Source organism: Phaethon lepturus, unplaced genomic scaffold, assembly GCF_000687285.1.
Source record: "Phaethon lepturus isolate BGI_N335 unplaced genomic scaffold, ASM68728v1 scaffold11034, whole genome shotgun sequence".
Classification (NCBI taxonomy): domain Eukaryota; kingdom Metazoa; phylum Chordata; class Aves; order Phaethontiformes; family Phaethontidae; genus Phaethon; species Phaethon lepturus.
This window is the reverse complement of record NW_010532666.1, coordinates 3794-29895: the sequence shown is the minus strand read 5'-3', so window position 1 is coordinate 29895 and position 26102 is coordinate 3794. Positions and strand designations below refer to the sequence as shown.

The window sequence follows — 26102 nt, the reverse complement described above, 5'->3', positions numbered from 1 at the left end:
TTAACTTCAGAAGTCTGTTCCATGTTTCTTCCTATGTTAAAAAAGGATATGGAGAACTGGAATTTTGACACATAATCTTTTGATCTAACATTGAATTTTGATTTTCTAGTGAGGATAGTAAGTCTGTGGGGCATTAAAATGTGCATAAATTAGGCATTCTTCTGTTAAATCTGTGTAATTAGACCACAGCCAGTATGAACAGGGGTTCAGCTAAATGCAGCCTGAGAAATCTTTATCAATATTTTCTCATTTCTGTGGTCACCATAATAGACAATTTAAAATAGATAGTATCTTGTGTCTGGTACATTATTTTCCACAGCAGATTCTCTCCCCTTCAGAGAGAAAAACAAGCTCGTTACACTTATGTTGTAACAGGTTTGAGTTGAATTTGTTGCTGTTTCTTATCTTGACAGTTAAACCTATGGACTAACAATGGCCAGGGAAAACCAAAGTGTAGTGACAGAGTTCATCTTCCAAGGCCTTTCCTCCCAGCCAAGGACACAGGCTGTTCTTTTCATAGCATTCCTGTTTTTTTATCTGTTCACAGTGGTTGGGAACATCATGATCATTACAGTGATCAGAGCTGATTGCCAGTTGCACTCACCCATGTACTTTTTCCTTGCCAACCTGTCCTTCTTAGATATCTGCTACGTCTCCAGCAGCATCCCACAGATGCTCATGAACCTCTTGACCCAGAAGAGGACCATATCCTTCTCCGGATGTGCTGCCCAGATGTATTTCTCTCTGACTTTTGGTATGACAGAGTGTGTCCTGCTTGCAGTCATGGCTTATGATCGATATATGGCAATATGTCACCCCTTGCTCTACACCACTGTCATGAACAGGAAGGTTTGCATTCACATGGTTGTGGCTTCCTGGACCAGCAGCCTGCTGAGCTCCATGGTCATCAACATCCTCACCTTGCGGCTGCCCTTCTGTGGGCATGACATCTTGGACCATTACTTCTGCGAAGCGCCAGCAGTGCTGGCCTTGGCCTGCGCCAACACTGCCCTCACGGAGTTGGTCATCTTCATCTTCAGCATCCTCATAGTCTTCATCCCCTTTCTTCTGATCATCACCTCCTACACCCATATCCTTTCCGCCATCTTGAAGATTCAATCTGCACATATGCAATCCAAGGCCTTCTCCACCTGTGGCTCTCACCTGATGGTGGTAACCGTATTCTACGGGACAGCCATCTGCATGTACATGAATCCCAAGTCAAGGCCTCCACAGGGCAGGGACAAAGTGGTTGCAGTGTTTTACACCGCTGTAGCCCCAATGCTGAACCCCCTCATCTACAGCCTCAGGAACAAGGACATGAAGTGTGCCCTGAGAAGGGCAATGAATAGACCCAAATCCCTGTTTATTTAAAGGCTTTTCAGGGATTGCTAGTATTGCGTTTAGTTCTACGAGTGGAAACAATACTCAAAGGTGATTATTTCTCTACCTGCAATTGTCCTAGACTTATTTTTACAAAGACTGAGATGAAATCATAAATGCGCTAAATTCAACAGCACCTAAACAAAAAGACCTTGCATACAAATAACTTTCTAAATAACATTTGGCCTAAAACCCAGAGGCTAAATAAAGACATTGAGACTTCAGCCTGCCTCACTCCGGCAATTCATTTAAAATAGAAGTAGAAAATGCCAATAGCATCATGACACGAAAGAAAACAAGAAGTAAAACAGAAAAAATAAAGAACGGTGAGAAAAATTAATGGCTTATATAAAGCTTAAAATGTACTTTGCTTCTGAAGGGTTTTGTAATTAACTTCAGAGCATACAAACGTACAGTTGCAAATATGAGCTGCTACTGTGATTTCTCTTCAGACCTGAAGATTTCTCAATGTCTGTTATGTTGGTTAGCAAACAAAATCACCATCTTCTCCAATAAAGGGTGCAGCTGTTTGCAACTAATGTTTATCCCCTTGCGCTGTGAGCATTTTCTCAACCCTGTTTCCATAACCCGCTTCCTCTGTAGCTGATTTCTGCCCTCTTAATTCCTACTGCATTTCAGTCCAACTCTGGGTACTCATGGGCCAAGATCCTTCAATTTTATTTTGTCATGTGAACAGCTGGCAGTAGATTATTTTGTTTTCTGATTTGAGTAGGGCATAATCAGACATGAATATCAGAAAGGGGTTTTCTTTCTGTAACTCAAAAGACAGATCCTTAGATTTTAAGTAGCCCAGGCAAGATGAATAGTATTTCAGACCTCCTGAACTTACTGACAATTAAACTAACCTTTTTAAAGATGTGCTTTGTGCTCCCATTCATGTAATACAGGTGTGTTTGCTCCCCACCCACTAGCGCTCTCTTGGTCATCGATGACTCTGCGTCCTCCTTTCTGTGGTGTGGGTTTATTTGTTACTCAGCAACATTATAGCTGAAATCTGGATGCCGTTGGATGCCATTGTAGTTCCAGTTTCACATCTGAATCCCCCACTGACTACAGAGAGAGTGACTCTCCACAGGCTGATCAGCCTTCCTTATGCAGACATGTTTTGATGACTGAAATTACATGGAGTAACTCAAGCCTAGAGAAACCCACAGAAAGTCCTTCCCCAATAGACTTCAAAGTCTAAATAAACCAATGCTTGAAGGGAATGCAAGAACAAATCCTTACAACATCTAAGACATGTACAACCAAAGCAGATAGAGCATCTTTAAAGACAAAGTCTTGTCTTTCCCCTTAATTTTGTGGTCTAAACTGTTCTGCTCCAACACATATCCTCCAGCCTTGTCTCTTTTTCCTTCTGCCTGTCAAACAACCATCACCAGAAGGACCTGAGGAAGGTATCAGGAAAACTAGACCAAGCATATGGAAAGTTATAACAAAACAAGGTGGGACACAGCTGACTTTCTGATCTCTAAAGATGAGAGTCATCTCACATGTTTCTAAAAACCTGTAGCGAAGCATCTAAGTCTAAGCTAGCTCCCAAGGCTCTGAGGTGGTTCACTGGGCTACTTGTACAGAGGGCAGAGAAGCTCATCCCATGCTACGGTAAGTGTCTAAGAAAGTGAATTATCTCTAAATGAGGGAAGAAGAAGAATCACATTCATGAAGTCAGAGAGCAAGACATAAATTTGTTCACTTGATATCAGCAGCAGTGCAAAAAGTTCCTTAACCTGGCTGAAGTGGAGGTAGAAAGGCTTCAGAAGGGTATTGAGAGGGCACACCAGCGGAAAGCGCAAGGCACACCCCCAGCTGGTTTCCAGATGCAAGGCTGGAAAGGATACCTCACCGGCGGCTGGGCTGCTGGACAGCACTGCTCATTCATAGCCAGCATCAGACTGAGGGAAAGCTGTCCAAATTCTACATCTGTAATAAAGGCAGGCATACCAAATCCAAACTGCTGCCTGGTCAAGACATTGTCTGACTGATTGGTGTGTGAGTGGAAGAGTAAGCAAGCAGTTTTCACCTTAACATCTCTTCCCCGCACCCCTGCCCAGAAAAAAGAAGTAATAAAATTGATATGCTTGAATAACACGCTTGAAAAAAATGTAAAATACAAATAAGCTGTGACAGGCATCTGTGATCTCTGCAAGCTAGCAGAAAGTGGAGCCCCAGCAGAAAGTCGTGGAAAATGCAATTAGTGAACAAATGTCACTTATTAGCCGGTATCCTCTGCACCAAAAGTGCGCTTACACCCATACTGCACAGGGAAGGACCGAACTAAGGGATAATTTCAGCCCTGGCTCTTTACACCATTATCAAGTGCCAACATCTAGAGGTGGCATTCATGGGTCTGAGCACAGAAGCCCACCCCAGAAGGACAGGTCCAGGCTCTCCTGGGGCTCACAGCGGGGCACATGGTCCCAGCTGTGGCTCTTGCCTTCCTAGCAAGGGCAGGGAAAGGAGAAAACTTCTTAAGTGTTGTATCTTCAACTACTCCTGTACTCTTACACCATGTAATGTATGAAACCTATGAGGACAAACTTCTTGCTTGAGTTTTTTGGCATATCACTGTCCCCTGGGGGAAGGTCACACGCCAGGTGTCTGTCCCTACTGCCACATGCCACCTTTGAGGGTGGCCAGGGGAAGGGTTTGGGTCTGACCTCCGGCACAGGTCCTTGCTGGGGTAGGACGCGTTGCCACTTTGGAAAATGACTCATTCTTCACAGCCCCAGCAGAGATGTGCTACCGTGGCAGATATTTCTGCTGCTCAGCACCATCCCAGACGAAGACCCTCCAGCCACCTACCAGAAGAACATTAGTTAGCCTGGAATTATGTCAGCTGAGCAAGCCCAGAATGGAGTTTGGACCTGGTGGGCTGTGCACCAGAGAGGTCTGCATCTCCTGCAGAGTCTCTTGGGATAGTGTAAGTGAGCCCTTGGATAGATGAAGCCTTTAGCAGGGAAATACAAAGATAAATGCAAAGATATTTAGTGCAGAGTAAGCCAGAGAAGAGGAAGTGTAGCCAGAGCCAGACACCAGCCTTTTCCTAGACCAGTCCAGGCTCCCACCACACCTAAAGGACTCTACTTTTTAAAAAATATTTTTCCTATGAGTGAAAGATAAGGAAGATAAAGCAAAGGTAAAGTATATGATTAGCGGAGACCAACAAATGCATATGAACTGAACATGTAGGGAGAACAGGAGATCTCTTAACCCTTAATGAGACTAAATAAGAGGCCTTGTCTAACAGTGGATGGAGGCAGTAGTCATAGCGTGACCCACTGGAAGCTTCTGGAAGGCCTGAACTCCAAAATCAGCTAAGTCATTAAATCTATTTCCATCAGAATTTACACTTCTCCCCCTTCCCAAAACAAGGCACTCCATGGACCATGGACCATGGACTCCTGGGGACCAGCCACCCGGGAGTCATCAGCTTAACAAGCCCTTCTGGGCATCAAGAAGAAGCCTCTAATGATCTTGAAACCTTCTTAGAGAGTTCATAGTAAATGTACCTCATTCTTCCTAACAAGCCCCTGGGGGACAACTTCACAGACACTAAGGAGAAGGAAACTTTCCTCTTTGTTAAAGGCAATGAGCACTTCCAAAGCAGTTTAGTTTGTACAACTACTCCACACCCTGAAGTTGATGGTTGGAGAGTTTATGGCTTGGCATACACCCCTCCACTCCACCGTTTGGCTGGTACAGAAGTTACCACTGGAATTTGAAGGATAACAGATCTGTGTATCACACCACCAGCAGCTGAGAGAGCAGCTGCCCATGGCCAACAACATCTGGTTGGCAGAAGTCACTCAGTACTTTGGAAAAAGTGCTTGGGACATTGCAAGGAGTCCATCATCCGCCACGCAGATGATGAACCAGATTCAGGGTTCATCTGGGGGGTCCAGTCAGAAGCCAAAGATGGCGTGGATGGAGACAAAATACAACGTACATACATTTGCCCATCCAGGAATTAAAGTATCTACAGCACAGCTTCAAGGTCCATCCAGGAGCCAGATGCAGCCAGGCACCTGTAAAGGCTAGACACTGACTAGCTGGAAAGAAGCTTGGCAGAGAAGGACCTGTGTGTCCAGTAGGACACCAGGCTGACCATGAGCCAGCCCTTGTGGCAAAGAAGGTCAAAAACTTCCTGGGCTGCATCAGGAAAAGCATTGCCAGCAGTGAGACCACACCTGGGGTGCTGTGTCCAGGTCTCAGCTTCTCAGCTTAAGAGAGACAAGGACATGCTGGAGCAGCACCAGTGAAGGGGATTAAGGGACTAGAACACCTCATACCAGGAGCAAGCTCAGATGGTTTAGCCTGGAGAAGAGAAGGCTCAGGGCTATCTTACCAGTGAGCATGAATACCTGTTGCAGGGAGGAATAAAGAGAACCAAACCCTTCTCAGTGGTAACCAGAGAGAAGACGAATTGAAATACAGGGAACTCCATTTGAACATAAAAAACCCCTTTATTCCCGTAAAGGTGATCAGGCACTGAAAACCCAGAAAAGTTGTAGGATGTCCATCCTTAAAGATATTCAGAGTGGACACATTCCTCAGCAGCCTCTCTGGTTGGCCTGGCTTTGAGCAGGTGGTTAGACTAGGTCATCTCCAGAGGTCCCATCAAAATTCCACCCTGCTGTGATTCTGTGAGAAGATCCAGATCATCACCATCTCTGGCCCACAGACTTACCTTTTACCTTGCTTTGCGCAGTGGCCTCATGATCATTGCACGGGAGGTAAGTTTGGGCAAGAAGTTTGTACTAGAGACAAGACTGATGTAGCTATGTTAGTGGGCACAGTTTGAGAGCAGACTAATTTTTCAACCCTAACATATGAGATGCCAAAATGGTTTTGGAGGCAAGGGAGACCTGCATGAAACAGAGAGAGAAAAAAGGAAAAAATACAACATGAGATTGTCTTTCAGAAGTACATTTTCCTCCTGATAAAACTGCTTAGGGCAGTTTTCACCTCTTCGTTTCTCAGGCTGTAAATCATGGGGTTCAGCATGGGGACTATAATGGTGTAGAAGATGGATGCGATTTTCTTGCTCTCCAGTGAGTTTGATGAACTGGGTTGCATGTAATTGAAAGTAGCAGAGACGTAGAAAATGAGGACGGCTGCCAGGTGGGAGGCACAGGTGGAGCAGGCTTTGCGCCTGCTTGCAGCAGAGCCCATCCTGCTCACGGCCACCCCGATGCAGGCGTAGGAGGTGAGGATGAAGAGGTTGGTGGTCATCATGTTGAAACCCACAAACACAAACATTAAACCCTCATTGAGGCGTGTTTCGGTGGAGGCGACGACAAACAGCGGTGGCCCATTGCAGCAGAAGTTATTGATGACCAAGGGGCCGCAGAAGGACAGCCGGAGCAGGGCGATTGTGTGCACAACGGCATTCAGCAACCCTACAAGGTAGGACACAGCGACCAGGCTCATGCAGACACCAGGAGACATGACAACCTCGTAGAGCAGGGGCTTGGAGATGGCCACATACCGGTCATAGGCCATGGCAGCCAGCAAGTAAACCTCAGCTGTGGCAAAACCAGCATAGAAATAAAACTGGGTGAGGCAGCCAGCAAAAGAAATGGCTTTGGTTTTTGTTGGAAGGTCCAGCAGCATTTTGGGGCTGACGGTGGAGGAGTAGCAAATGTCCAAGAAGGACAAGTTACCAAGGAAAAAGTACATGGGGGTGTGAAGCTGGGGGCTGACCCTGATCAGGGCGATCAGGCTGAGGTTTCCTGCTAGCGTCAGTGCGTAGGTGCCCAGGAAGAGCACGAAGAGGACGGGCTTCAGTTGTGGGTGCTCTGTGAGTCCTGAGAAGGTGAACTGGGTCACCTCAGTGCAGTTCTCATCAGCCATTTTGACATCACTGCAGAGACACGTGAAGGGAAGAGGGTGAAAAAATTCCTGATGCAATTTCCACTTCATAAATATCAACGTAAAAAGCTGACACTGTCTTTGAGTTTAAACAGAAAATTTTAAAAAAATTAAGAACTGCTGATTTTTTTCTTGCAATGACAGTGCCATCTCTGGAAGAAATATCAGCAGTTTTTTGAGGCTTTTTTTTTCTTAACTCCTTCGCAGAAAGCAGTTTGTCACCACCTCTCCTTTGACCTATGGTTCCCTGCCAGTTTCAAGTCACATATCTGCACAAGGATTTTTTGGGCACATGAAGTGTTTCATAACTATCCTGTCCACAAAATTGCGATCATGTAACATTGTTCACAGGGACAATTTTTCCTGTATTTCAAACATCTACTTAATTTCGAACATCTTAAGGCTACAGTTGATACAAGGTCCCATCACAAAGTGAAATGTAACTTGGAATTTAACATCCTGGGGGACAGTGGCTGTGCTTTTTAGTCTAGGAACTGGTATCATTTTTATCTATCCACAGGCTAGGTGTAGTCCTTCCTTCTGGAATTGATTCCTGGGTCATGAGAAGTAAGATCCATCTTCTTTTGCATGACCATGCTATACACAGCTGTAAGTGAGCTGTCTATCTGGCCTCCTGGCAACATACAAAATTGGCTTTTCTGACCTATGATGAACTATTTTGCTTAGGATAAGACAACTCCCCCTCAGAGGGTAAATGACCTGTTCAGACGTTGACACCTGCACTGTAGATGTTGAAAGGGAGAGATCAATCCCAGAGGACTCCCTACAGAGCATCATGCATCCAGCGTAACCCCTGAAGATTGACACTTTCACTCCTAACATTTTGATGTGGGTAAATCTTAAGGCAAATTTTCCCTTCATTACTTCCTTTCCAGTTCATGATTTCGGTCTTTTTTGCATAGCTGATGTGACACTGCTGAGACATTAAAAATACATATCATTAATTTAAAAATCCAGAGCCAATTGTAGTTAAATAATGTAGATTTCATTACACATCTAGTGAGAAACTTGTGGGATTAATCAAGTGAGTATAATCTCAGTATTTTTACAGAATGACATATTACTTCTCTATAATGAAGTTTTTAATCATTCAACTTTCCTCAGCCAGCCTCAGACATACCTAGAATTTTATACCTTCCAAACCCCCTCTCAGTATACTAAGACATACCTTAAGCTCTCCTTTTCATAGGCTTTGGAAAGGATTTCCAATGTGTAATAGGGTGCCAACATGTACCTCCAACTCGGTGCATGGTAGAATCCTTGTCTTACACTCCCACTAATGTCTTTATTGAGAAGCTCTCAATATCATTATCAGAAAATACACTTGCTAAGATTGGAGCCAGACACTTCCACAGGGCAATTCTATCCATCTGAAATGACTTTCAGATATTTGAGTTGAATTATCACTTGTAGTTGCTTACTTCTTGCGTTTAAAGAGAGGGTAGACAGACAGTGTAGAGCTGCACTTAGGAAGTTTGAGTGCCTAAATTCATGCTAAGATTCCGAAGAGGAGAAAGGTCTGCACGTATGATGAAGGAATGGATGATCTAAGGTATAATCAGCTGCGTACAACCACTGAAAAAACCATACTGGTGAAGAATACCAAGAGAGAGCAGGTGGCCTTCCTGGATTATGTGACCCGCAAGTGAAGGTCCAGAGTAAGGACAACTTAACTGAAGGGAATGAAATGAGAGGATGGAGCAGCCATGCCAGCAAAAGTTACACTCTTTTGCAATTTTGTGTTGGTGTCAAACGTTGCCTGCACCATCTACAGGAGCAGTGGTCATGTCCTGCTATCTACAGGTACCTACAAAGCCCCATTTCTCCATGCCTCCTCAGATCAAAACTAGGTGTGATGAACCCAGGGATGGTTGTACAGTTGGATGAAGGAAGGGTGGTGTACTAGGTTTGGGGTATTCAGTCTCACCCATCTCTAAAACTCCTTACAGATTACAGTAGTCATGTTTATCCTCCCAGTCATTCATGTCTCTTCTCCTGCAGCTCCTGGGGGCGGACGCAGTGAAATACACTTGAGGAGTACGTCTGCAGCCTGCCTTTTGCCAGTACATATGAGATCCCCATGTTTTTGAGAATGGTGATCAGTGCCAGATATTGACACCTAAATAGATACTTCCAACAATTAATGATTTAAAACTTCCCCTGGTCCCTCATCCTGTTACTATAGACTCCTCCACAGTCTTCAGCCAACCTTGAAATGTCAGACTCTTCTGCCATTTACCTGGATCCCAGAGATTCAGGCAATCTTTCAAAACTGAATAATAATGGTGAGCAATTTTGCCACCCTTCATTTTGAAGGTGGGCCATGCACAAGACAAAATGACAAACTTAGGAAAAGCTAATTTTAGCCGTGTGATTTGAACACAGCGCTAAACTAACAATCCTCATTTGTGTTTATTATCTACTGCGATACTCAAATTCCTTGTGAATCCACACGTAAAATAGAGTTGTTCCCTCCAGAATGTGCATTGTCATTTTTCTCCTCTTCTTTTGCATCTTTGCTGCATTCTTTATTGCTAGATTCTTAATAAGATCCTTAATTTTCCTACCTTACACCAGAGCTTCTGCAGTTTTTCATAGTTCTCCTCCATCCCAGTGAAACTACAGGCAGGTAGGATCTTCCATCAAGCAGATGCTGATGGAAGATTTTGTCCATGCACAAAATTATTTGTTAACAAAGACTCATGAGGACAGTCAACACCTTACCATACAGCATGACTTTGCATCAGGATTTCACTCACTCTCTCTCATTTCAAAGGTCTCCTGCATTATTTACAGACCCACACTCAGCAATTATTATGCTGAAGTAAAAAAAACCAGGCTCCATCGGTCTTTGTAAAACCAGAATGATGTCCCATTGATCCCATGCTCATGGGATTAAATCATCATAGCCTCTCTAGGGCACCTGGAAAAGAGAGTGAGATTTCCCCAAGGGCATCCTGCAGGGATTTCTCTCAAGTTTATGTTTGGGGAATTTGTCAAAACATCAGAAATAATACATGCAGAAGATAAGTGATTCTACTTACATACTTAACGTTGCAAGAAAAAAAATAAGCAGAAGAATGATTTGAATCAGAAGAAATTTTTCTTCCTGTGTTTCTGGAGAATAACCTACAGTAACTGTTTATTAATGGGTCAATTTAGGGAAATCAGTGTTTGTCTTTGCAAGTGGCCAGTTAGGCTAAGTGCACTTTTGTTTGTACGTCATTTTTGGTTAAAGTGGATGTGTAGCTATAAAAAAAAACGCAAATCAAAATACAGAAATCAATTTGCTATAATAGTCTCACTTTTCTGGTTTTGCAATTGTTAGAGGGAAACAGATCATACATGATCCAACAGCCCAAGAGAGGTGAGGCTGCTGCCACTGTATGTCCCCAGTACCAACCTGTAGTGAGGCTAAAGATGTATTCCCAGCAGATGCATGCACACAGAGCATGTGTACATGTACCTATACACGCTACATATGTACAGGTACACGTATATGTACGTATATATGGCTGGCCACACAGATCACAGACAGCCAGAGCTCCCACATGAACACAGACAGCACTGACAGCCTCATCCTGCTCCCCTCTCTGATGGGGCAGGATGGAAGTCCACTAGTGAGAAAAAAAAAATAAAAATATATATATATGTAAAAGGTGGATCCTCCATCAGCTGGGCTCAGACAGACAGTCTGCCCAGTAACAGCCCCTGGAGCCCAGTCTCCCCAGTTGCTGACACCTGGACATAGGGGCTCCCGGGGCTGCAGCCCTGCTCCCGTTGCTGGTACAGACCATCACATTGGCCAGGACTTTCCAGGTCCCAATAGCTGACTCACCTGATCTGCAGAGCCGCTCCCAGTGGCCCATGGTGATGGGATCCACAACTGGAGACTGGAGCTGATGGCTCTGCTGGGACAGCTCTGGGAGGGACCCTGACAGGATGGTCATTCCTTGCAAGTCCTTGAGTTGGGTTCCTGCCTGCTGCTGTGCATCCCTGTGCTCCTCTGGCTTGTGGTCAGCTTACTTGATGCTCTCTGCTCACAGCTGCACTCGTTTGTATGAGGATCAAGCTCTGCTTTCACCACAGCATCCTGCTCTCCACATTTTATCTAGTTCTGCGATGATAACTCAAGCAGGGAGGGCAAAATAGAGATAGTTGTTCCCTCCAGAAGCGTAACATCCAAGACCAGCTCAGTTTGGTGATTTCTTTAACCCACCAGTTCCAGCCAGGGAAGCCAGCTATTTTCCTAGCTGGCTCCAGTGGGAGGCTACTTCTTGAAGGTGATGGAAACTAAAGGTGGATGCACACTCAGGAAATAAGCTCTTGCAGCAATGCAGATGATGCATTGTATCTCCCTTAGCAATTGCTTATAAAACCAATACCTCCTCTTCAGTGCTTCTGAGGGCCTCCTCCAGTGGTGGAAGCCACTTTTTGAAGGTGATTCAATCCCATTGTAACTGGGCTGGCGAAAACATTTGGGATCCTAGAGTTAGATGTCCAAACCTAGGTGGGATGAGCCCCACTATCTGCCTGTGAGGATGCACTTGGCCACAAACTGGCCTGAGGTTGCTGGAGGAGCTGCAGAGCCAGCCCTGTGCCTCAGCTCTCTGGGGACTGGAAGGACCATCCGTTAGTGCTGGTGTCCACACAACTCACAGCCTTATGTGCCCAGGGAAAGTATTGGCAGCTTCAGGTTCTGCCAGGCCCCTGCAGAATAAGCAGCAGCTTTGGGGCTGTGGGTTTGCCTCTATGACATTGAAGTGAGGGCCCTGTGTACACCCAGGGACCGCCCCACGCCAGGGCCCCACAGCACTACACCAGCTGGGGAAAAGGCCAGAACTAACACCAAGCCCTTCTTGACCTCCAGGTCCGCTCCCTCCAGGATGCTGTCATTTAGGGAGGACCATTTTCCTTCCATGGAGGACATCGCTGGCTTGCACAGCCTTTTGGTAGGCACCAGCTTCAGCCAACGTAGAGGGGCCAGAGAGCAAGTGGCAATTCAGCCAAGGTTTCTGTTCTGTGACATTTTTTCCTTCCTCTTCTGTCTGCTTGGGGCCACGGTGTGGAAAAGGAAGCAGTTATCTGGCCCTCAGCTCCATCGGGAAGGGCCCCTGGGGCTGCTGCGCTCTTCAGCTCCCCGGTAGCAGTACTACAATCGCTGCAAACAGCAGGAGAAGGGATGCACAGGAATCGCCCGAGAGCATCTGTTAAAGCAAAGAGGCATGGCAAGTGGAAAACACTCCAACAGCCATGAAGATGACACATCCAGGAGCTGCTCTGACATACTCATGCCAGCAGAGAGCATTGGCAGAATAACGAAGCATCCTGCCTGGATCATAGAATCAGTAAGGTTGGATAGGACCTTTGAGATCAAGTCCAACCATTAACCCAACACCACCATGCCCACTAAACCATGTCCCAAAGCACCACATCCACACATTTTTTGAATATTTCCAGTGATGGTGACTCCTCCACCTCCCTGGGCAGCCTGTTCCAATGCTTGACCACTCGATGAAGAAGTTTTTCCTGATATCCAGTCTAAACCTCCCCTGGCACAACTTGAGGCCGTTTCCTCTTGTCCTGTCAAGAGGAAGACCTGTTACTTGGAAGAAGAGACTGACACCCACCTCACCACAACCCCCTTTCAGGTAGTTGTAGAGAGCAATGAGGTCTTCCCTCAGCCTCCTCTTCTCCAGACTGAACACCCCCAGCTCCCTCAGCCGCTCCTCGTAAGACTTGTTCTCCAGACCCCTCACCAGCTCCATTGCCCTTCTCTGGACACGCTCTAGCACCTCAACGTCCTTCTTGGAGTGAGCGGTCCAACACTGAACACAGGATTCAAGGTTGTACCAGCATATCTCATTCAACATGCTGGCTGATTTAGCATTACTGTTTCCACATCACATATTACGCACAGAGGTCTGGGCAAAGGTTCTGGTTCTTCAGCACGATCAGAATTGATCACAAAATCAGGCCACTCACAGGCTCAGGTTGGAAAGACCTCAGGATGCCTCTGCCTCCAAACTCCTGCTTAATACAGTCTCAACATGGAGTTCGCATCATGTTGCCTAGGGCTTTCTCCAGTCAGGTCATGGAGACCTCCAAGACTGGAGGCTGAGCCCCTCTTCCAGTGCCTGACTATCCTCTTGTCTTACAGAGCTAATCCCTTCTACATGGAGTCTCCACTCCAAGCAGACTTCATATCTTTTGGATTTCACAGATGCCTCAGGCTCTGCAGAATCATCAAATAATTTGGGCTGGAAGGGACATATAAAGGTCATCTAGTCCAACTCCCCCGCAGTGAACAGGGACATCTTCAACTAGATCAGGTTGCTCAATGCCCCATCCACCCTGACCTTCAATGTTTTGTGGGATGGGGCCACATCTCAGATGTGGCCCATCACTTACCACCTCTCGGAGCAAAGTAAGAAGCCTTAGAAAAGTCTACCTCTGTCCACCAGAGCTTCAGGTCTGCTTTCCTGCCACCCCAGCCAACCAGCCTTCCAGGAGCCACACATCTTCCCAAAGAAAGTAAATAGGAATAACCTCTTATTCCCAAATATTTTTAATACTGAAAATATTTTATTTTTAGTGATTTTTTTTTTTTAACCTGCTCTCATGATTTTAGGGCATTCTCTTGCCATTTTTTACTCATTCACAGCATCAAGGAACCACTTTAAAAATAAAATCAAAGCACTCTAAGTAGCTCCTTACAAATGGCTGTAGGGATTTTCTTTTTGTCATTTTTCTTTTGAGGAGCTTTTAGGTGACCCTACAACCGGTGGCATCAAGGGAGGATAAAACTGCCTACCTCTCTTTGTCCAACAACTTGAAGGAAAAAGAACACCCCCTGTAAGTTACACATATTCCCAAGTAATTCAGCTGTTAAGCTCACCTATATCTTTTGCTGTTTGACTTTGTTGAATGATGGCTATGGTGGTCAGAAGACTAGTAATGGATTAAGGACAAAGACAACAAAAGCAAAAGAACAATGCATTTGGAGCCTAAATGACCTAGCAGGTTACAGTTTTCAGGAGGTACTTAAACCAAGCCTGAAAATGGACTTGAACATTTTAGGATGATGTATACAAATGGCATTACTGAGCAAGAGATGAGAACTGGAATTTCCTTGCCTCCTCGGCACTGGCAACACCTCACCTGAAGCGCGGTGTCTGGCACTATGCACAACACTTCCAAAAAGACGAGCACCACAGAGAGCAACAGCAACGATCAAAGTCTAGAAAATCTCACCAACAGGCAAAGGAATAAAGACATGAGGCTGCAGACTTCTGTGGAAGAGAAGTGGAAGTAGATAGCGGTTCCCAAGTGCATAAAGGGACTTGAAGAGAGAAAATAAATGTCTTTGCTGTTTGTGAAGAGAAGAAATAACTGCTAAACTGCCCAAGAAGAATTCTATTTTATAGACATTACTATTTTTTTAGGATAGGGTAATCTCAGGTAGATTGCAGGAGAGGCTGACATTCATCCTGACTTCACAGAATCATAACATCATAGAATATCTCCAGTCGGAAAGGACCCATAACAATCATTGAGACCAACTCTGCCCCTCGCAGGACTACCTAAAACTAAACCATACGACTAAGAGCATCGTCCAGACACTCCTTGAACTCAGTCTTGATGCCATGACCACTTCCCTGGGGAGCCTGCTCCAGTGACCAACCACCCTCTCGTTGAAGAACCATTTCCTCATGAGGAACATGAGGACTTGGAAGGTTGGTACAAACCTGTCATGGAGAAAGAGTGCAGGAGGCACATTATGCTGAGCGTATGGATGTGAATGTTGGCTAAACTCAGACTCTGGAAATTCAGTTCACAGTCTATGTTACTTTGAGGTATTATTCCAGCACAAGAGCCATACTGCAGGCATTAGAGAGCACTGGAATTTATTCAGGTCCTGTGAAAGCAAGGCACGCTCCAGTTTGCCCAGCAGTTTCTGTCATCTTGAAGATCTATAATGGACAATTTCTGCCTTTGAAGTTTGTCCCTGGTGTTCCATGAGTCTCCAGAGATATATCATGCCCAGAAGCAGCAATTACCAAATACTCTGATGTTTTCTTTTGCTTCCTTTTTTCTTTTTTTTTTTCTCCAGAGGAAAGTTAATTATACCCCAGTGTACCGTCATATAAAATGACCCAAATTAAGTGCAACAACTATTGGGGAAAAAATAATCCAGCTGTACTGCAAATGGAGGAAACTCTGCTCTTGAGCAAAACATGAGGGATGTGTCTCACCTGCATGTTGATATCTAAAGTGTCCCCAGAAGCCACTTCATCCTAAAGTGAAGAGTACTAGCTAAGGAGTGGACACGTGATGATCCCCACCGGGGGTATTAAAGCCAGAGTGATTTCCAGTGTTTTCTGGCTGCATTCTCCAGGGTTGGAGCACTCTTGGAACCAAGAGGAAGAGTTATGCACAAGCCCTTTAAGAAGCCACGTACCTTATCCCACACCAAGTTGGATTGAAAAAGGCTGCTAGGTTTTACTGTTAGAACATGAAAATACATGCACATACGTGTGCACGTCCAACATAATGCACAGCATTATGTCCCAAAGAAGCCAAGCTAATAATTATCACATCAAACAGTGAAGGAATTTGAGGAGTGAAATTTATTATGCCACTGCTGTTTGGCCATAAAGTTAGAGAGCGTACTTCACATGAAGTATGAATTCATAATTTTAAACAAGAGAGTCACATAAAGTTCACATCTCCTCTAGGAAGTGTCATAGAAATAGCAGGTTCATCCTGGTGTACCAGAGTGAGCACCTTTCCACAAAGCAAGCAAGCTCAATGAGGTCACAAAATGAGTCCTATTGTGGATGTCAGATTTTTTTAATTTAATTTTAATTTTCAACTGCAAGTGAAGAACAACCAGCAGTAAAGCAAGCAGCTTTGGGTTTTTATATAAGGCACCATGGACCTGTTATGAGGTAAGGACCACTCCCATGGGACATGCTGGAGATGGTCAGGAAGAGCATGCGAAGCTGTCCAGCGCTTTGCCCAGGAACCACCCAGGGCTCTGCAAGTTGAGAAGATTTGGTTGCAAGTGATTTGTCTCTATGGAGAAGGAACCTGGTTTACCCAAAGTGCTTCCAGCTACCTTGGAAGAGCAGGGAGCTGTGCTAGGACTTGGGAGAAGCCACATGGTGGGCAATGTGGGGTTGCTGCCATCATGATGTGGAGGTAACAGAGGCCCTCATAAGTACAAGCGAGACACTTTTGAGGCTGTTTCTGCGGCTTGCGTATACTCACCACAGTGCCTCAGTTGTGCAGCTCTGTTCCTTGTCCTTCTGCCCTGATGGATTTGATGAAAACGTGCCATTTTCTACAGTCACTGCCTGCGTGGGCACAACCTGCTTCCATCATTGGTTATCACTTCTGCTGCTAATTTCAATCACACCCTGTCTTCCCAATACTGAACACTGGCCTAAGAGAAAGCATAGAGACAGTGCTCCATTAGAGAGGCTGGTATACTATTTTAAGTAAAAGTCAATATTACTTTTTCTGCAAACAGAACATAAAGGCAGAACATAAAGCTTCCAGTCAGCAGGGACCTCCCCAGACTCTCAAGACCTTTGGTAGATGATCGAGAGGGGTCCTGCCGTAACATCTGCCAGCTCCTTCAGTACTCTGGGATTAATCCAATCAGCCCCCATGGACTTGTGGACATTCAGCTGATACAGCTGGTCCCCAAGAATTTCAGCATTCACAAATGGAGAGTCACTGTTCCCACACTCGTGGTCCTCCAACTCAGAGGACTGGGCAGCCCAAGGTCTATCTGTATTATTAAAGACTGAGGCAAAAAAAAAGTATTGAATGCTTCCACTATTTCTTCATCCCTGTTAGTCAGATGACCATCTTCAACAAATACCAGTCCAGTGTTTTCTTTAGACTTCCTCTTGCTATTAATGTACTTAAGCAAGCCCTCCTTGTTATCTGACACAAGACCAGCCAGTTTCAACTCTAATTGAGCTTTGGCCTTTCATATCTTCTCCCTGCATACGCAAACCACAGCCCTGTACTCTTCCTGTGAAGCCCGACCTCACTTCCAGAGATTGTACAGTTCCTTTTTCCTCTTGCCATAGCCACCCTGGGCAGCAGGGGCAGGATCCCAACCACCACCCCAGCAACACAGCCCCTTTACAGGGAGGGGCCATGACCATCAGCCTCGCTGGCCACACCTGGGGTTCTCCTCCAGCTCTGACCCACAGCTGGAGCACATCAGGAAGAAGGGGCCATTTGTCAGACCCCCACAGAGCATCACCTCCTCCCCTGGGTCTGTCAGAGCCACTCACCCAGTGCAGCGGGATCTCCAACACAGCCCTAAGGGAACGGCGAGCGTTTATTCATTCACAGGGATAAGAAGCGACCCGAGTGAGGCTGCTACGGGGCTCCGTGCCCGTACGCTCCCCCTTCACTCGGCAGTCGTTACCGGAGCAGTGCTGCCCGGTACGACGGGGAACGGTCAGCTCCTGGAGCAATGGGCTGAAAAGAGTGAAAGAGCGACAGGGAGAAAGACGGAGTGGGAGAAATAAAGAGGGATGGGGAGCAGGATAGAGGGATAGAGGAGAGAGAGGCAAAATGACTGAGGGGTGAGGGAAGAAGAGATAACAAAGGGCAGAAGCAGAAGGAGATGGCGAAAGAAAAAATACAGGCGGGGAGCAGGAGAGAGGGACAGAAAGACAAAAAGAGGGACAAGGAAAATAACGGTGGGATAGGGAAAAAGAGACAGGGAGAAGGACAGAGATTACAAAGAAAATATACTGATGGAGAGCAGGACAGAGGGATGGAGCAAGAAAACATGAAGAGGAAGCAGAATAGTGGGATGCAGAGAGAAAATAGTGCTAGGCAAGCTGCCTGCCCTGCTCTCTGGGTCCATCCTGGCTGCCTCAGCCCCCGCCATCACCCTCCACTGCTCTGGGGCCTTTGGCTCTGCCCTTCTTCAGCATCGCTTTCCCAGGCCAGTCACCCATCCCGTCGTCATCCCCTGCAGCGCTTCTTATGCGCTCAACAGCCTCACAGTGGCCATGACCTCACTGTCCCCACCCTGTCCCCAAGGGACAGAAGGGCTGCACATGCTCCCATGCCCTTGACCCCAGCCCCACCATGCCAGACACCATGGGTCTGACCCAGCACATCTGGCTGCCCCTCATCTGGGCCAGCAGCTTCCTCCTGCTCCTGGCAGCCTGGGCTGCCCAGCGCTGCCGGTGCCGCCTCTCCAGCAAACGGCACCGGGTGGGAGGGAGGCTCCTGGGGAGCCCTTCCCAGGGAGACTGGCCAGCCACAGGGCCCCTGCTCCGCAGGAGGGCCCCAGTCCCAGGGAACTGGGGCTGGCAGGGACCCCCATGCAGCACGAGTCGGGGCTCGGCCGAGGTCACTGAGCCAGTGCTGCTGTGCCCGCAGGTCTCTCCCTGCGGCCGATGGTGGAGGCGGCTGACGGAAGGGGGGCACCCAGGTGAGACCGTGCTCTTCCCCTGTGCCGGGGCCAGCGTGCCCAGCTGGCCGTGCTCACAGCCCCCAGCAGCAGAGCTGCTGCCACAGCCCCACGCCCACGGGAGACGTGGCTTTGCTGGGGTTTGCTATAGAACAAGCCCCACGCCAGGGCCCTGAGGGAGTCCCATCCCAATGACTGGGGGAGGAACAAGGAGGGGACGTCTGTGGGGCTGGTGCATTCTCTGGGGTTTGCTATAGAACAAGCCCCACGCCGGGGCCCTGAGGGAGTCCCATCCCAATGACCGGGGGAGGAACAAGGAGGGGACATCTGTGGGGCTGGTGCATTCCTCCCACCCCCACAGGTGAGGGTCACCCCACTCCCCCAGCGTGGCTTCGCTCTCCGCAGTGCTGCGTGCTCACCCTCCGCGTGGTGCCAGGAGGCATATAAATAAAGCCAAATTAGACTATTTTATGCCATTTGTGACCATTATGTTCTATTGATTACTTTTTTTTATTTCTTTGGCAAACTTCAATACATTCCAGGCTTTCTGTTTGACAAGAAGGTAGCTAGACTCTCAAATCATCAGAATATTTATCAGCTGTGAACCAAGATATCTTGACATTTTCAGCAGGCTATTCATGTTTGTATATGCATATACTTCTCTTGCCTTATTCTATGGGGGTTTTTTTTGTTTGGTTTGTGCCCTTCCTCGCTGAAGAGCACTGCAAACCAGTAGCACCCTTAACGTGATTTTGGGAAAACATAACAAAACAAAACCAAAACATATTAGTTCACTACCCTCATGAAGAATATACCTGCTGACTCTACTGGGAAATCTGGGGATGATTGTGTTCATCAGCACAGCCTCCACACCTCCATGTTCTTCTTCATCAACAGCCTTTCCTTCTTCGAGTTTAGCTGTAATGATGACCTTTGCAGCCAAGACAAAAGTCATATCATACACAGCATGCACGGCTCAGATCTTCCTGTTCCGCATTGCAGTGACAGGAGAGTGCTACCTCTTGGGCATGACAGCGTATGGCTGGTTTACAACCACCTGTAACCCCTTGCTCTACCCTGTCATCATGTCCAAGGGGTTCCATGTGTTCCTTCTGTGTGGATTCTGCCTCACGAGCTGTGTGAATGCAACTATTCAGATTTTATTTATATGCCGCCTGTCCTTCTGCGATTCCAACATCAGTCATTTCTGTGCCATGCCCCCCATCCCAAATCTCTCCTGCCCTGACACATGCATCACTGACCTGGTCCTCAACCATCCACTTCGCTCTCACCTCCTACATCCGCATCAGAGTTGCCATCCAGAAGATTAAGTCCACCAAAGGCAGATGAAAAGCCTTCTCCACCTCTGCTTCCCACCTAACTCCTGCCACCATATTCTATGGGACAAGCTCCTTCATGTACTTCACACCCAGTTCAAAATTCTCCACAGAGCACAAATCCTATGATTTACAGCCTGAGGAACAAGGACATCAAATAAGCCCTTCAAAGGACAGTAGCAAGGCTGCATTCCTCTGTGAGAACCATATTGATTCATGAGTCCAGACAGGTCTAAAAACCTGAGAATTGCCAAAAAGAGAATAATTGAATGTGCAAGTAGGTGGGCTGTCCCTGCCAGAGAGAGAGGAAAAGGGTGCAATATCTAAGATTGCTCATTACCACACCTCTCTGTTGTGAGAGTAGGCAGGCTCCTTCCTACTGCAAGACTCCCCATTTTCCCTGACACCCAAAAGAGGGGTATGTCACTAAGCAATCCCCCAGAACTAATTTCATATGGTGACAACCGCTCTCGCAGTGGCACTACAACATGGTTATGCCTCACATGATCTCACATTGTTACCTCTTCAACTACAGACAGCATCAGACAAGTCCATTGAGAATATTTGTAGGAAAAAATCTTGAACCAAAACGCCTATTTGAAAGACAAATATATTAGGATAAATCTCAACTTTAAGGATTTATAGAAGTCTGAAACAGAACCAGGTTTTCTGAGTTCCTTTATGCCAGGTGAGCCCAAGTTTTAGCAGGCAGCTCCACCAGGCTTGTGTTAGATACCACACCTTCAAGGAGGATTGCCTACCTGATGGTAACACACTGCCAGTTCCTAGATATACTACAGCAACTCCTGCATTTCAGCTACCCAGGTACCAGCCAGAAGAGTGGTGAAGAGAGGGATGAACTGCAGGAAACAGCATCATCTCACTTCATCTCTTCCCATTAGGATTGTATGCAGCAAACAGCAAAAAAATGAGAAAAAGCAGAACTGTAGCAGCAAACACAGTCAGAGGCTCCAGTGGTCCACAGTACCACCTGAATAGATTTCAGGCTCACACATGGACCCACCCAGCAGCTGCCAGATGATGAACCTTGAGTCTAATGAACACAGCCTGGAGTCAAACCATAAACTTGTGTTTCTGACCATACCACAGGTGCCAAACTTGCTTCTGCAGCCAAAGGAACCCTTTGTGTTTCTCCTAATATCAGAGAGGGGTCACTCAGAAGGGAATGGAGGATTCCAGCAACATCCCAAACATCATACACCCAGCAAGCAGGGAGAGGAGAGAGATTTTCATGACTAATCCCTAAAACCATTTAATGTATTTGGCGTTTCATTTTAAAAAGGATCAAGGATTTATGTCTAATTTCCATCTCAGACAAGGTAGAGGCCTCTGTTTCTGCCACCTGATATGTGGACGCATACACTACCTCTGTAGGATCTAGCAGGATAGAGACATCTTGTTACCATAATGGGGTAGGACAAGGTGTAACCTGGAGACCATGAAGTCATTAAGCATTAGAAGAGCTCAACTAGGGGTGCATTTCAGGGAGCACTGAAATTAAACCATAAAGTCCCTGAGCTAGGTGGAGGGATGGTTATGTTGAAAAGGAATTATTCACACTGCTTAGCCTAGAGATAAAGTTCAGGGTACCAACACAGAAGCCAGTCTCCAGCAAAAAGGATGATGTTCGAGATGCCACAGGAACGAATAACATACTACAAATCCTCTATAGTTCTTCACTAGGGAAGCACCCTATGGTTGAAAATGCTATATAAGAACACCGGGATTGTTCTTTCCCCTCAGCTCCTCTGGTATAGGGGAATATAACATTGAATTCACAGCAGGAACATAGGTCACAGCAGGTCTTTCCTCAAATCCAAGAGAGACACCAGAAGGGTGCCCTGCATCTGCAGCTACTCTGTTCCAGGATGAGAGAGGTCTGACAAAGTGTCCAAGACTGGGTTAGAAGTGCAGCGCGGGAGGGCAGAGCCTCACATTTCTCCTGCTCTGCCCATCTAGTTAAGATGCACTGAATTCAATGAAGGGTCTGTGCACGTAGATGGCAAAGCACAAACATGTAGTGCTGGGGCAGGGGGTCATTGTCATCTCCTCTTTCCCACATGGATCCACCTCTCCCTCCCTTGGATTTCCCCTGCTTCCCCATCCTCCCTTCTTGGTCCTAGAAGTAACTCTGGACCCTCAGGCAGCTCACCCCAGCCTGGTGCTCCGACAGCCTCAGGGGCATCTATTTCGCCAACATCCCCTAGGAGCTGCTATACAGCTCTTGGCATTTCACTGCATGCTGGGGTCATCCTTCTGCACCTCCAGCCACTGCTGCCGAGAGGTTGGAGCAGGGACAAAAGCCACTGGGCTGTGGGTGTCTGCTAGAATTCAGGCAGCCACCAGGCAGGGGACCCCATGCAGGAGTTGGGCTTCTGGATGGTGCAGCTATGGCATGAAAGACACGGCCATGACCATCCCTTCTGCTGCTCACGGCCAAACCCATGCAGGCTGAGGTCTTCCTCAGCTATGAAAGTCTCTCTTTAGAATATAACTAGTCACTCACACCTCTACACTTCTAGAGTCATCTTCACTGAACCAGTCTGTCCCTTATTCCATCCAGGCATCCACACGGGCCACATTAATGCTGACCCACTCGGCAGACGTCAGCCCTTAGACTGGTACTCACAGCTGATCACCGCTCTCCTATCCAACAGATACAATACCAAACATTCAAAAAGCTAGTGAGGCGTAAGAGGGAAACACTTCTTGAACAAGTTTGATCTCATAGTCCCAGATTTAACCACCAGAATCTTTAGATTTGCAAGGAAACTGAGCATGGCTGCTCCTTCCCCACACCCATATAACATCTGTAGGAATTTCTGGGCTGCTGCAGAGCAGTTAACTGACCCCAGAAGCAGAATGGTGCTCTGGCCTATGCAGAGTTTTCCATGCACTTTCTTTTTTTTGAAGTGCAGACTGTCACTTTCTCCATATTGATGCATGTCTTGTGATTTGTCAGATGGCTTTGGAATAAATGGCTTTTTTTAAAATAGTTTCCACTGTCACAGTTCAAGAATCACAGGAAACCCTGTGTGAACATCTGTTGCTCTGCTTATAATAGGTTAATAGCCCCTATTTGGCAGCAGATGACTTCTGATCTTTTCACCCAGTCGGTGACTGGTGAATTCCAATCTTTTCACCTACTCTAAGTAGTCTGTACTTTTTATGGGAGCAGGAACTATGGACCAGGAAAGATACCTTAGGTCATCTTGCATGCCATTAACACTTGTGTTTAGAAAACAGAGTTGCAACCTTACTGTAGATGAGGACATTGAATGCTGTGGGAAGCTCTGTAGCATTACAGCTACATGGGCAGCCTTACCAACTTCTTAATGCTCGGCTTGGAAATGTAAGTGGTCTTGAATGGACTTGCATGCATTTTTCTTAAGTTGGTGAAATATACCTAAAAAAACAAAAGAAAACCCCAGAAAATCCAGAACCTATCACCCTGGAGAAAAGGTCTTTGGTCATGACAGTTGGCTTTTGAACCCATTGTCAACATGACCAACAGCTGAAAATGGATGAAGCTTAAATTATTTCCACTGGTTTAATATTAAGAATGTGCATTTGTTACCACTAAGATACGAGTTCCTGCAGGAAAATCATTAGCTTATCCTTTACATCAAGACAGCAACCACAAAAAAGGCCACTAAGACAGACATCCTTGGCATTTGGTTTCAGTAAGGAACAGTGTGGAAACAATAAAGTTGTTTGTTTAGCACCAGACACAGCAGCTGCAATGACATGCCACAGCACTTTAACACAGCCCAAGATCCATCTCAAGATTTTATCATCCCAACATAGAGCCTCATCGCCAAGATATACACAGATTTATAGCCACGATGCGCAGAGATTGCACAGCATTCTCGCACATCCATTTCCACCTTTGTCAGCCACATCTTCTAATGATGGACTCAGACCTAAAGCACCCTCTGTAAACCTTGCTTCAGTCTGCCAACACTGAGAAAAGCCAGAGTGTGCCTGCACAGTGGTAAAAGCCCATGACTGCAAAGCCTCCCTTTCCCCCCACTGGCCATAGTCTTGGGCAGCTACCTAATTACAGACATGAGCATAGTGGACATCTCTAGTTTATGGGAATGGATTTGCCCCCCAGCAGACTGACTCTGAGATACATGGTGCCAACTATGGCCAGATTGCATCTGGTGGCACTGCAGGTGTTGCAGCTGGATTCTTGGCATGCTGGTTGAAAATACACCCAGACTGATGACCTTAAATGATGGCAAAGGAGCCTTCCTTCCAGTCAATCTCCCACAAAGGATGTGCTTACATTTTTTGCAGGAGCATTGTGGTCTGTAAGTCACCAGTCCTATAAGCTGCTCTAGTACAGAAGAATGTATATCCAAGTTGCCAACAGTACCAATTCCCAGCATTCACACCCTAAGATATGTATCCAACACCCATGTCTAGGGCTAAGACTCTCATCTAAGTTTCTTCTGTGCTCAGTGAAAAGAAAACATCATCAACTGAATTCAACTCCTCCCATGATAATGACCCAAAGCCGTGCAATCCAGTTGGCCTTCTGGAGGTGCACACCTCTCCCTTTTAACTGTAAAGGAAGCCCAGAGACAGAGTTTTGATTCCAGCATCTACCTTTTAGATGGCTAAATTTAGAGAAGGTCAGTCACAAACTGCAGTGCTTATCCAATTGCTGGGGGGTCCAGAGAACAGAGACAGAGATGGTCTTGTCTTGCTAAAGCAGTTCTTACCCGGCTGATCACTATTCTTGGGGCATATTTAGCTTCTTTGTTCCTCAGGCTGTAGATTATGGGGTTTAGCAGGGGGGTGAGGATTCCTTAGAGCATGGAAACTATCCTATCCTGACTAGGCAAGTAGGTGGAGGAAGGCCATACATACGTGCAAATAGTGGTCCCATAGAAAAGGCATACTCCTGTCAAGTGAGAACCACAAGTGGAAAAAGCTTTGTGCCAGCTTTCAGAAGAGCTCATGCACAGGACAGCCAAGAGGATGTAGGTATAGGAGATCAGAGTAACCACAAAGGTGCTGCTTCCAAGGACCCCAGCAACTGTGAGAATTACCAGTTCAGTACTGTAAGTAGGTGAGCAGGAGCGGGCCAGCATAGGAGGAATATCACAGTAATGTTGGTCAAATTCATTAGAATCACAAAAAAAAGCGCAAAAATCAAAGATGTGTGCAACAGAATTAAAAAATCCTACTATCCAGGTGCCAGTGGCTAGGTGAGCACACAGTTTCATACTCATCATAGTCACATACTACAGCAGATGACATATTGCAACAAAACAGTCATATGCCATCACAGCCAAGAGAAAAATCTCTGTGCCTACAACAACGAGGAAGAACAGCTGGAGCATGCAGCCAGCTAATGAAATCACCTTGTTCTCAAGCAACAAGGCTTCCAGCATCTTTGGCACAGTGATAGTGGGACATAAGATATCCATTAAGGATAAGTTGCCAAGGAAGAAGTACATGGGGTTGTGCAGACGAGTGTCTGTGCTAATGGCAACAAGGATTGTGATGTTGCCCTCCATGGTGGCCAAATAAATGATCAAAAACAGCACAAAGAAGAAAATTGACTTCTGGAGCATCAGAAAGGCCTACAAGAACAAACTCAGACACCGTTGATAGGTTGACCCTCTGCATCTTCTCTTTCATTGGGGAAATTATTGCAGAGGTTTACCTGGAAGAAAGAAGTTGTAACTTAGTCAAAATTGCATCTCCCTCCTAAAGAGTGTGATTTTTTTTTTGGTCTGTTTTGCAGTTCAAAAATAGTTGCAAGTTTACATTGCCACACAATATCTAAATTTTACTCACATATACCTAATGTAAAAGACAAAATATAGGTATTAAGCTTAACAGTGATTCATCAAAAAAGTTTAGTTCTTGCAAGGCTAGCTCAGTTGGACAGAGTCCTGAGCAACCTAACTGGGCTTTGAAGGAAGCCGTACTGTGAGCAAAGGCAGGGGGTGGAGTATAGATCTCTCCAAATC

The 26102-nt window shown here is 46.2% G+C and overlaps 3 protein-coding genes and 1 pseudogene across 3 annotated transcripts; 2 read left to right on the top strand and 2 right to left on the bottom strand.

Moving 5' to 3' along the window:
- Positions 1-432: 432 nt before the first annotated feature.
- On the top strand, positions 433-1374 carry LOC104614534 (olfactory receptor 2D2-like). Its single transcript, XM_010284918.1, has one exon. It carries the CDS (start codon positions 433-435, stop codon positions 1372-1374), a length of 942 nt encoding a protein of 313 aa, XP_010283220.1.
- A 4950-nt stretch (positions 1375-6324) lies between these two features.
- Positions 6325-7260, bottom strand: LOC104614167 (olfactory receptor 1052-like). Its single transcript, XM_010284917.1, has one exon. The coding sequence runs from the start codon at positions 7258-7260 to the stop codon at positions 6325-6327; it is 936 nt and encodes a 311-aa protein (XP_010283219.1).
- An 11480-nt stretch (positions 7261-18740) lies between these two features.
- On the top strand, positions 18741-20311 carry LOC104619135 (olfactory receptor 5D16-like). The gene is given in 4 exon segments (XM_010284916.1): positions 18741-18775; positions 19563-19612; positions 19615-19674; positions 19956-20311. Coding segments are annotated over 4 exon segments (501 nt in total).
- A 4284-nt stretch (positions 20312-24595) lies between these two features.
- Positions 24596-25755, bottom strand: LOC104615942 (annotated as a pseudogene).
- Between the last annotated feature and the right edge of the window lie 347 nt (positions 25756-26102).